Below are 12,127 nucleotides of genomic sequence, written 5' to 3'. Positions count from 1 at the left end.
TCTATTTTTTCTTTAAGACAAAAACTTAAACCACAAGATCACCCATGTAAGTATTTCTTGAAGCATAATGATGATGATTCTTCTCCACACTTTACAAGGGTGTGTATTTCAATTTATTATTTAGAAGCGTTTCAAAATTGACATGCATTCGAAATAACGTTATAACCACTCAAAGACAAGGTGTAGGTTAGCATTCATTGAGCAATCTATTTATATTTTTGCCTATTGAGCCCACGCCCACTGTTGGGCAAATTAGCCAGTCAAGATGACTGTGATTTGGAGTCAGGTGGCGGCTGACATTTCAGGGCTAATAATTTCCGTGGGTGTCGCCCGAAAAGGGAGAGATTTTACGTATGAACTGTTATTATTGAATGTCAAACAACCTTCGGGTGATGGGTGATGGAGGGTCTGTTCACAAAACTAAACCTATTAATATGATATATAAGTATATATAGATAAGTTTTTAAAGATGTTTATGTGCTTTTTGTTCTTTTACACAATATTTAACTATTGAACATATTTTCGTTAAATTTTCAGTATTTTAACTTACATAGGAATAACATTAAAAAAATTTATAGTGATTTAATGACGGTAGAAGTCGCAAGCAATAGCCAGTATAAACAGACATAAAATTACACAAATTAGAAATGAAGGTTTGTGTGCTGCAAAACGCAAAAAGGCAGAGATATTTTAACAATATTGTGCAAAAAAGAACCAAAAATCTTTTGAATATCGATGAAATTTGGTATAAAACAAGATTAGCTACATTAACCCAAAACTCATTCATCATATAATCACGTCTATATTCCTTGTGGGGTAGACAGAGCTAGCAGTCTTAAAAGACAGATAGGCCACGTCAGCTGTTAGGTTTAATAATAAAATTGAGATTCAAATAGTGGTTTCTAGCCCATCGCTAAAAAAAGAATCCATAGTTTAGAACGCATATTCCTTAGTCGCCTTTTACGACAATAATGGGAAAGAGATGGAGTGGTCCTATTCTTTTTCATATTTTGATTAAGTGAAGATCGCTTTATCAAAATATATGTAAACTTATACATGCAATAACTAAGTCACGATTATACAAGAGAGTCACAGAAACTGTATTGAGAGTACAATAATTGGGAAATAAAAAGTGGGTAATAGCACCCATTGTTCTGTTTGGGCCAATCTGTAAGCATTGCTTAACCCTGGGAGATTCTACAATCTAATATAGATGGTATCTTTCTAAAGGCTCTTCTTATGGTCAAGAGTACCCTTAGCCTTGCAAGAAGTGAGTTATGAATGTGTGTGACACCGGAGGTCCTGAAATCGAATCAATGCCAGAGCATGACGAGAAAGGTCTTGGATATTTATATAAATAAGTAGTTATCCTAAAATATATATAGTATCGTTGAGTGAGTATCTCGTAACACCAGTCTCGAATTTACTTCGAGGCTAACTCAATCTGTGTAATCTATCCTGTATATATTTATTTACATAATAAGTCCTCAAGAGATGGTGCGCAAGATTCTTTTCTTATAGTAAAAGTTGTAAATAGAACCCTGTTTTATAAACCATACATAAATACATATAATCACGTTTATACCCCTTGCGGGGTAGACAGAGCCAACAGTCTTGAAAATAAATACTGATGGGCCACGTACAGCTGTTTGGTTTACTAATAGAATTGAGATTCATATAAAGTGACAGGTTGCTAAACCGTCGCCTAAAAGAAAAATCCTAAGTTTATAAGCCTATCCCTTAGCCACCTTTTACGACATCCATGGGAAATAGATAGAGTGGTCCTATTTAATAAGGGTCTGTTCTATAAACCACGCGAATATGTTTGGGTACTGGCGTAAAATACAGGGTTTCATCATTCGCGCCGATTCTCATAGCGTGCGAGAACCACTCGGACTCGACTCGTCGGAGCGTTACATAAACGTCGTAACAGCTTGACATTCAATATCGTTACACGGTAATTTACTAATTTACCGGTCTTGTACACAAGTCATAATGGTTTTCTTCTTTCTACTGGTGTAAATAAATAAATATACATATATACGGGACATATTACACAGATTGAGTTCGCCTCGAAGTAAGTTCGAGACTTGTGCTACGCGATACTAACTCAACGATACTATTATTTTAATAATAAATACTTATATAGATATAAATCCAAGACCCAGGGTAATCAGAGAGAGTTCGTTTCTCATCATGCCCTGGCCAGGATTCGAACCTCCGACGTTCGGTGTCACAAACAAACGCACTACGGCTGCGTCACAAAGGCCATCAAAATATCGTTTGCATCCTCACCTCTCTGGATGGCAGCCCGGGTTCGCGTTATAAACATATCCATTAATCGAAGCGATCCCATTCTGAATTACTCTTGTTTTAAACATTTTCTGAATAGGTCTATATTCTTATAACATAGCAACAAAACGTACTACATAAGAAACATACAAAGACACACCCAAAAACATTACCCATCTTGTTATATAGTCGGATAAACATAAATTACGTTTATTTTGTTAAAATATAAAGACTTATTTAATAACATTTATTAAATTTTTAACCGACTTAACAATAAAAGAAAGAAGGTTCTCAATATTTTATAATTTTTTTCTCCTTAGAAAAGACTTCAACGCGTTTTTGTTTTCATTCTCTTTTTTTAATAATTTTGAGTGAGTTTGTTTGTTTGAACGCGCTAATCTCAATAACTACTGGTTTGAATTAAAAAAATATTATTTGCGTTGAATAGACCATTTATCGAGGAAGGCTTTAGGCTATATAACATCACGCTGCAACTATAAGGAGCAAAGAAATAATGGAATATGTGAAAAAACGGTGAAAATTATTCATCCTTGAGGTCTTCAATGATGCCCAAATAACTTTTCCACGCGGACGAAGTCGCGGGCACAGCTAGTTACAAATGAAATCTGTTTATACTTATTCATAAATACACCTTTTATAATGTATATTACTTCAATCGTGGGTAGTTCCCTCTCTGGTCCTATTTGAAACCGTGACATGAAATGGGATGCAATCAGTTTGTGAAACTGCAATGCTTACATTATGTCATCAATGCATCGACAGAGAATGTTAGATGATGTTGAAAAATCTACGTTTTGTATTTAAGATAGGAAACGACCGCGGCTTCGTCCGCGTAAAGCGATAAATCAGATTAATGTCCCTTCTGCTGAATTTCTTAATATCTATAGTCTAAAAGGCTTCTGTTGAGCCTTGATAAATCAGTCAATCTAAACCTTTTTGACATTTTGATTTGATATTGGGAATACAGTTTGCATAATATGCTGCACTGATACCAGAAATTCAGAACTGTTGTAACATCTAAGTCATAATCTAACATCAAGGTGACTAAGGGAATAAGCACATCCGAGATAACGGTGGAAAGTAGAAGATGGAAGGTCTCTTTTCCAGAGAGATGAGAATGTAATTGGGTCTAACCAGGAGTAAAAGGTCTTATGTTAAGGGAAAACATCCATATAATCACGTCTATATCCCTTGCGGGGTAGGCAGAGTCAACAGTCTTGAAAAGACTGATTGGCCACGTTCAGCTATTTGGCTTAATGATAGAATTGAGATTTAAATAGTGACAGGTTGCTAGCCCATCGTCTAAAAGAAGAATCCTAAGCTTGTGAGCCTATCCCTTAGTTGCTTTTTACGACATCCATGGCAAAGAGATGGAGTGGTCCTATTCTTTTTTTCATTGGTGCCGGGAACCACACGGCACGGTTGACGAAAAACATCTAGAGGAAACTGTGTAAGGAACCATGAACCAATACGGGTTAGGTTCCCCTGCAAAGGTTGCGAAAGTCAGGCGGGAGTCGTTTTGTGTACATGCTCTTACCCGCTTCAGGATCGTGGTCACGGCATGCTATTCTACAAAAGGATGAAATCCCAACCGGGACTTAGTATACATATCTTCTTTATGTATCTTTTGGTATATATCCACTTATACTAAAAGATACAAAATATAAAGAATGCCACAAAATTGCTAAACTCGGAGCCTCAAAAGAGTTAAAGTATAGTTATTATTTTAACTTTTATAGATAATAAACAAATGTATCAAGTTCGTAAACATATTTTGGTCACAAAGGTTATCGGAACAAAGTCAGTGTTCCATTTACTATACCGACGACAAACATATGTATTTATACCTATAAATAACATTGAGAATAATTCAAAGAAAATAATCACATTCCGTTTTACATTTACATTCCTCCATTAGGAGTAAGTACATACATATAATCACATATCTACCCTTTACGGTGTAGATAGAGTCAACAGTCTAGCAAAAACTGAGAGGCCTCTTTCGGCTGTATGGCTTCGAAATAGAATTGAGATTAATTTTACTAGTGACAGGTTGCTAACCTATCGCCTAAAAAAACTCCTAATTTTAAGTCGTTAAAAAGTAAATGAACTAAGTAGACATGGATGTCGTAAAAGGCGACTTAGGGATAGGCTAATAAACTTGGGATATTTCTTTAAGGCGACGAGATAGCAACCTGTCACTACTTGAATGTTAAAGACAAACAGCTGAATGTGGCCTATCAATCTCTTCAAGAATGTTGTTTCTGTCTACTCCGCAAGGGATATAGAAGTGACTATACATATATATATATATAAGGTATTATGCATTGTAAACATCTAAATTGTAAATTGTTGTTATTGCTTGCAAAAACTTGCATTTTATTGACTTATTTTATATTCAAGTCGTGTTTTCGACACAATTTTAAAAAAACATGAGGAAGTTACATAAAAATAAGATTACACAAAATGTTCGTATAAATACCTATTTATACATTACAAGTTGCTATGGAAAGGTTAAGTGAAGTGAACTGATCAGGGGGTCTCTCCACTAAGCTTGATAAAACATACAAACGTGATCACGTCTATATTCCTCCTTGAGGGGTAGATAGAGCCGACAGTCTTGAAAAGACTGAAAGGGCACTTTAAGCTGTATGTCTTAAAGATAGAATTGAGATTCAAATGGTGACATGTTGCGCAAATATATGTTTTATGCATTCTCTCTTTCTATCTCTTTGGATTTTCAGAATTAATACACAGAGAGGGAAAAAAGGGGTAAAGACTTTGTTAATGTTCGCAAATAAGGAAGTCGGTGGAAGTAGCCCTTAACTTATATTTGGAATAGTGCTGCACTATAAAAAACTTTGTTGTTTATCGGTGTTTTTTTTTTTTGTTTGCTAATAAGTTGTGAAATTTATATTTTGACTCAATTGTCATTTAAATGCTGTTTAAAGATAGTAAGGGTTTTACGGTCGATATTAAGCCCCCATAACCTTCAGTTAATATGGATTTCATCAACAAATTACATTACAATTACAACAAAATCTAAAGTTCACTCACCTGTGCCAATGCTGCTGCAAAATATAGGCACGTGACAGTTGCAGACACCAACAAAAAATGTTTATAACTCATGGTAACAATTTCACCCACACTTGCTCACAAAACTTTGTTCTGTTCTCATAAAAAATCACTGTTTATTTGGCGGCAAAAACACTGAAAAAGAAAATATTGATTCAGACAATTTAAAAAAACATGTTTGTTAAATAATAGATATTTAAGCAACGCAATATAAGTAATTTTAGCAAATATTTTGAAATTGATGAAACTTGCATACCTACTTCACCTTATCGATATTTCAAATGTCAACTGCACTGTTCTAAATTTAATATTCCTCGTCGATATAAATGAAAAAGCACAACACTATAGTCACTGAATATTTTTTTACGTTTCCGTTCGATATTTCAAACTATGTACCTTTTTTTATTTATTCATTTATTTTCGTTATCGTTATCGTAGCGTGTTTTTCTTATGTAGGCGGCCAGTACGCGCGTACTTCGCGCGAAGTTACCATAGACACTGTCTGACATTTGAACTGAGATGTGCGCCTGCGCTAGTGTTTCGCCCCTACTTCGCACGAATCCTGCGCTCGTCCTTGATCGAACATTGTTCATTTTGATTCGACATGGATAGGTCACGATACAAACCTGCATTCAATCGATTGATTTTAAATAGGACTTTTTTTGTGTCATTGAGAAATTAAGTTCTTACTACGACCGAACCAAATTTTTATCTGCGTTTGCTGTAATTGTTGTCATTTAAATCACTTACTGCTTAATTAAGAAATGACAAAAAGTCCAAATTTAGCTGATGGACTGAAGAACAGCTATACTTAAATATTATAAAGTAAGATGTGGTAAAATTTGTGTAGAAGTATTTGATAACATATACGTATAAGTAGCTTTTCCAGTATTATAATTTAGTAGTATTTTTGACGCTAAAGCATAAAAAAAACATTAAAATAACACTGTAAAGCTAGAATAGTCTTCAAAAAAAAAGAACATATGTTAACAAATCGCATTTTTTCAACAGTAATATAGTACTTACTTGTTTTTTTCTATACGTTCCCAGACCAACAAAAGACCAATAACATTTACATAAAACATATAAATGTTTTTCTTATTCTATGCATTGTATATAACTATAATTGGCAACAAATACTACACAACATACAACAGTTTTTATAACATCGTAATTAATCGAAGTGCATCCAAGTTAGGTCACTAGTCAATTAGACACCTGTGCGTTCGCGAGAAATGTTTTTGCAAATAGACGGACACACTCAGAATGTCTTTATGTAATGAATGTCGCATCAATTGCGTGGGAAAATGTATTGTCTTGATAAATAAACGTCCATATTTTGATCTTAATGGCAGGACATGCGTATTAAATGTAATTAGTCCGTCCGTGTTAAATTTGCTTTGCAAGACAACCATGGGAAAATAAGGGCGTGGTTCTCTTTTAGAGGGTCAGGAACTACATAGGACAAAGAACTTAAGAAAGAATGGTTTAAAATATTGCATAGGTAAAATGTGCAATACAATCAGGAAGTCTTAGGATTCTTCTTTTAGGCGATGGGCATCGACCTGTCACTATCTGAATATATGCCTGCCTATAGCTGAACGTGGCCTCTCTGGCTTTTCGAGACTGTTGGCTATTTCTGCCCCTTATGGAATAGAATTATATGAACGTATGTAAAATAGAAAAAAAACTGCATTTAGGTGTAAACATATGTACATAAAAATGAACAGACTACGTTCAGCTCAGTGGTTTGATTAAATCGAGATTCACATAGTGAAAGGTTACTAGCTTGGCGCTTAAAAGAAGAATCCCAAACTAATTAGGATTTCATAAAAAGTAGCGCCTAATTAAACCAACCAGGAGACTTGCACAAAATTACTTTGCCTATTACCTAAGTCGCCTTCTACGAAATTAAAGATAATTATTTTCCATTCGTGCCGATACATGACGTCTATTCAAAGTACATACATATGTGGGTGCATGCCTGTAACGTCGAGGCCATATGTGTGACATATGAAACATCATCATTACTCCGTTAATTATTTTGATTAGATTTTAATTAATCTACCATCTATTGGCTAAGTCAATACAAACAATACTTTAAGTGTCTTATCTTAAAGTTCAATATGAGGAATTTAAATTTAATAAGCGCTTTAACTGAATAACATGGAAAAGGCAAACTTTCATATTCATTTATTTACCAATTTTGTGTAGTTAAGTATATTGGTCTTTAAAACAAAGAATGAAGCTTATAAATAACTTAGCAACCTTTTACAGGCATGGCAAAAAGTATTTGTAAAATTAAAATTTATATCCTTTTATCTTTATTAATTGAAAGCTTAGCTCGGATAAAGGTAATCTAATGAAAAATATTTATTTGAAATCTTTATATTGAATCATACCAGCAATTCTTGTACCTACTCACCTCTCTGATTCTCAAAATTACCCTTACGGAATAGACCAAGCCAATTATCTATAATACTCAAAGACCAAGTTCAAGAAGTACCTAATGACAGATGCTAGTCCATCAAAAAAAAAGTTTCAATAACCTTGACAATTTTAGTCATCTTTCTAAAAACATAAAAAAAAACATGTTGGCGTACGCTCCACTTGATTGCCAACTAAAATTATCTCATTCATTACGAAGATCGATATTATTTTATCGCCGCATTTTTGATAATGTCAGTGCTTTTTGACATTTAAAAAAATTGCTCTAGATCCTTGAAATTCTCGTTTGTAAATCACTAAATGTCATTGATCACGCGCGTTCGAGGGGAATCTTTTCTTACACAATTCGCTAAATGAAGTTTTTCTAGCCTACGTATTTTCTATATTTCTTTCAACGGTATATAAACTGTATTTGAACATGACTTTTTGTGTTTTTTTAATGATACATACACATTTTAATTAATAAAATATCTTTTAGCTTAATAATAAAACACATGATGCATTGACTAAGAGTTATGTATGAAATTATAAGACCGGTGTAATATGACTTTGTAACTTTAATGAAAATTAAAAGTGATTGTTAAAAAAGGTTTACTTAGCCAATTCGTGAACGTGATTCGTGAGCTCCTTTTAAGTCTACAATAGTGCAAAATTACTGATTAAGAAGGGTCAAGATCGATTAAAAACGTGCTAAGTTCAGTACAGCGAGAAACTGGGCAGGTGCGAGTGGGGCCCGCAAACGCCGGTCCTGTATAGCGATATGTACATAAAATTAGTATGTAGATACCAATATAATTATTTAACCGTATCAATTAAAGTTTCTTTAAAATCGGTCCATCGGCTTAGCTGTGAAAGGGTAACAGACTTTCGCATTTTTAATATAAGTATAGAAGTACGGATTTTCAAATAAGAAATTAAACCCTAATAAAAACTAATAAGGAATAATTTACAATCATCACATCATGTCAACTATTTTGATCTGTGATTTGAACGAATCGTGCGCATCTTTCCCAATGCACAAAACGCAATCAAATCACGAATGCTTTTAATTAAGTTTGTATTTTGTAATCAGCTGTTTACTAATGCAATGATTCTTCTTCAGGCTTCAGTTTAAACAAAGATTAAATTAACTACAAATTCAAAATCCTTGACCTAATTAGCCGGACTGTATATTTGAAGAGCTCATCGATAAATATAGTACATACATACATACATACATATGGTCACGTCTATATCCCTTGCGGGGTAGACAGAGCCAACAGTCTTGAAAAGACTGAATGGCCACGTTCAGCTATTTGGCTTAATGATAGAACCGAGATTCAAATAGTGACAGGTTGCTAGCCCATCGCCTAAAAGAGGAATCCTAAGTTTATAAGCCTATCCCTTAGTCGCCTTTTACGACATCCATGGGAAAGAGATGGAGTGGTCCTATTCTTTTTTGTAATAGTGCCGGGAACCACACGGCACATAAATATAGTATGTCAAAAAATTTTTACTTGTTCACTCACTTTTTTATTTCTGAGAAGAACTGAAAAGAATATATTCTTTTCAGTTCTTATAGGGTACCTTTCATCGAAAAAAATGAAAACATGAATTTTTCTTCTTACGTAGCTACGGACAAAAGCGAGTGATTAAAAAAAATATTTTTATGAAGTGAGAACAATTTAATTAAGTAGCCTTTTTAATAAGTTCCAGCACAACTTGGTCAGCTCAGCGTCGGCCATTGTAGTCGGCTTTCGTAACCTCTTAATTGTTCCATTATTCGCGCGACCTCCCGTCCGCGGATGTTAGCACACCGATTGTTCGGACAGGCACTGTCTTGTCCGCTTTGGGGTCGTTATTGTTACTTTTCACTTTGATCGTGGATCTGTGGAAATGGCGTGTCAGGAGATGGAAGTACTGTGGTGGATATGCGGAGTTTCACGTGAGAAACTCCCGCATTCGTGGTAACCTTCATACATACATACAATCACGTCTATATCGTAGACAGAGCCAACAGTCTTCAAAATACTGATAGGCCACGATCAGCTGTTTGGCTTACTGATAAAATTGAGATTCATATAAAGTGACAGGTTGCAAACCCGTCGCCTAAAAGAAGAATCCCAAGTTTATATGCCTGCTGGGCAAGTGAAGGGAGAAAAATTGGAAGGTGGACCCCGAGATACCCCAAAGATAAGAAAGAGAGGGAGAAAGTAACTAATGAATCTTTATTCTTCATTTTTATTTAATTTTCTTTTTCTCATATTTAATCTTCTGATGCAAGGATCTTAACTAAGATTACGATTTGTACAAACACTGTTTTCCACGAGATACAAAGTGCTATGAAAACAATCAGACAAATGATTGCCTTTATTTATTTCCCTCATGATTCTTACATGACCAAGGAAAAAATAAACAATACGTAATTGTTTAATGATGTTTACAAATTGCCATTTAATTGATCAGGCCTCCGTCCAAAACAAAAGACGAAGCCTATTAATTCATGCAAATTGTATTGGGAATCATTTCCTAAGCGCTTACATTGAAAATCAAACTCCTACGAATCCTACCGATATTATAAATGCAAAAGTTTGTAGGTTTGTGTGTGTTCGGGATTTTTTGTGAAACTTTGAAATAATATAGCTTAATAAATTATAACATAATAAATGTAAGTAGTAAAGAATATTATTTTGAGATAACAGAAAAATACTCTTTCAATAAACGGTGCCTGAAAAACGCGTGATGGGCAGGTTCAAATCTTACTGCGGTCATGATTCGATAAATGATGAGGTATATGCTGTTTCTCTTTCTTTGCAGATTTTAAAAGCCAATCAAGGGAAATGCTTGTATAAAATAGGAACCATTTTTAGGCGAAGGACCACCAGTCGCTTTTTGAATCACAACTCCACCTGAAATCTGGCTTTTAAGACTGTTGACTCTAACTAGCACGTAAGGGATAAAGACGTGATATGTGTGAAACAAATTTAAATTTTAATGTTACTTCCGTTGTAGACTTTTTAATTCTTACAAATTACTCTGTGCCGATCGCATAGAAATCTGAATAAGTTTAGATTTCTATACAATTTTTTAACTTTATAATTAATTATGAGATCCTTATCGTTTCAATGTAGTTCAAAGATAATGTTTACTTTGTCAATCAAATTGATTTCTCTATTGTGGCTATCTAATTATATTTCTGACTGATTGACAGGTCAGTTAGGCAAATATTGAGATGGAGTTAGGTACAATATTAACGCCGGAAGGGTAATTTTAAAATCTAGGTCGGTTTACTATCTGATAGACATTTAGTTTGAGAAGTTATGAAAGTGTATGTTACCCGCTCGCCGTGTGGTTCCCGGCACTTAAGAACAGGATGACTTGATGATTTAGGGTACTCTGTAGTTTATAATTATTACCATGAGAACTATATTTTATGTAGTTACAGGAGTAATTCTTCGCCAGGCAATCTTCCTATCATTTGAAAAATCCTTACAAACATTACAAAGTATACGATCGAGCGGTTATCTTCAAAACCTCGTCCTTTCTCATACAAAATAGCAATAAAACTTGACAAAAACCCCGCCATTGTATATTCTAATCAAATGACAATGAATAGTTCCTCAAGACAATGGCCACAATTATTTTATAAGCTCCTAATCTGACGGCGTAATGACCTCATGGTGTCATCCATTTTTCGGGACCTTGGCCGGGAACCGAACGCGGGACTATTGTGTAGCTGTCCGGCGCAGGATGTACAGATTTATTTTTGACCGTAAAACTCTATTTGTAGTGTTGTACAGCCTGTGTATAATGTTTCGTTGCCTTGGTGGATATAAATGGTACGATGTCTTTTTCTGTTCTTTATGTTATACTCGTACTAGCGACTCGCCCCGGCTGCGCACGAGTAGAATTTTAAGATACAAAACTTCCACAAAAAAGTATTTTCAAGACTGTTGACTCTGTCTACCCCGCAAGGGATATAGACGTGACCATATGTATGTATATATTATATCGTGCTTTATTTTGGTTTACTAATTATACAAAAAAGTTATCGTATTCTTTTGATTATTAATAACTATTCTATGTCAATTATCGGTGTCTATTAACCCGAAATTGTCACGGTAACGTAGAACATGGGAATTACGATTAAACACAGGAGAGGGGAGAGGGCAGAAGTTAGTAATTAGTAAGTTCAACTTACATGCCGAATAATGTTCTAAACGATTTTTCACGAAAATGCCTTGAACCCATCCTGCCTCTTGACAATCGATCTACATTCAATAAGAGCTTACGAAAGCCTTCTCCGTACAGA

General features: G+C 34.6%; 1 protein-coding gene across 3 annotated transcripts in view; it reads right to left on the bottom strand.

Annotated features, from left to right (window-relative positions):
* LOC106140826 (uncharacterized) overlaps window positions 1–12,127 on the bottom strand; it is a 346,955-nt gene that overhangs the window by 44,527 nt on the left and 290,301 nt on the right. Inside the window, exons 1-2 of one of the 3 annotated variants that reach the window (XM_060945413.1) lie at window positions 5,645–5,867; window positions 5,371–5,523 (exon numbers count right to left, since the gene is read on the bottom strand). The exons of 1 other annotated variant lie outside the window; for it this stretch is intronic. In XM_060945413.1, coding sequence (XP_060801396.1) covers window positions 5,371–5,442 — 72 coding nt within the window. In that variant the 5' untranslated portion in view covers window positions 5,443–5,523; window positions 5,645–5,867. Of the gene's footprint in view, window positions 1–5,370; window positions 5,524–5,644; window positions 5,868–12,127 lie in introns of those variants that run through there. One more of the 3 variants, XM_060945414.1, reaches the window with a different exon arrangement.

This window comes from Amyelois transitella, chromosome 8 (genome assembly GCF_032362555.1).
Source record: "Amyelois transitella isolate CPQ chromosome 8, ilAmyTran1.1, whole genome shotgun sequence".
NCBI classification, from domain to species: Eukaryota; Metazoa; Arthropoda; class Insecta; order Lepidoptera; family Pyralidae; genus Amyelois; species Amyelois transitella.
The sequence above is the reverse complement of the archived record's forward strand: the minus strand, read 5'-3'. Positions and strand labels throughout refer to the sequence as shown.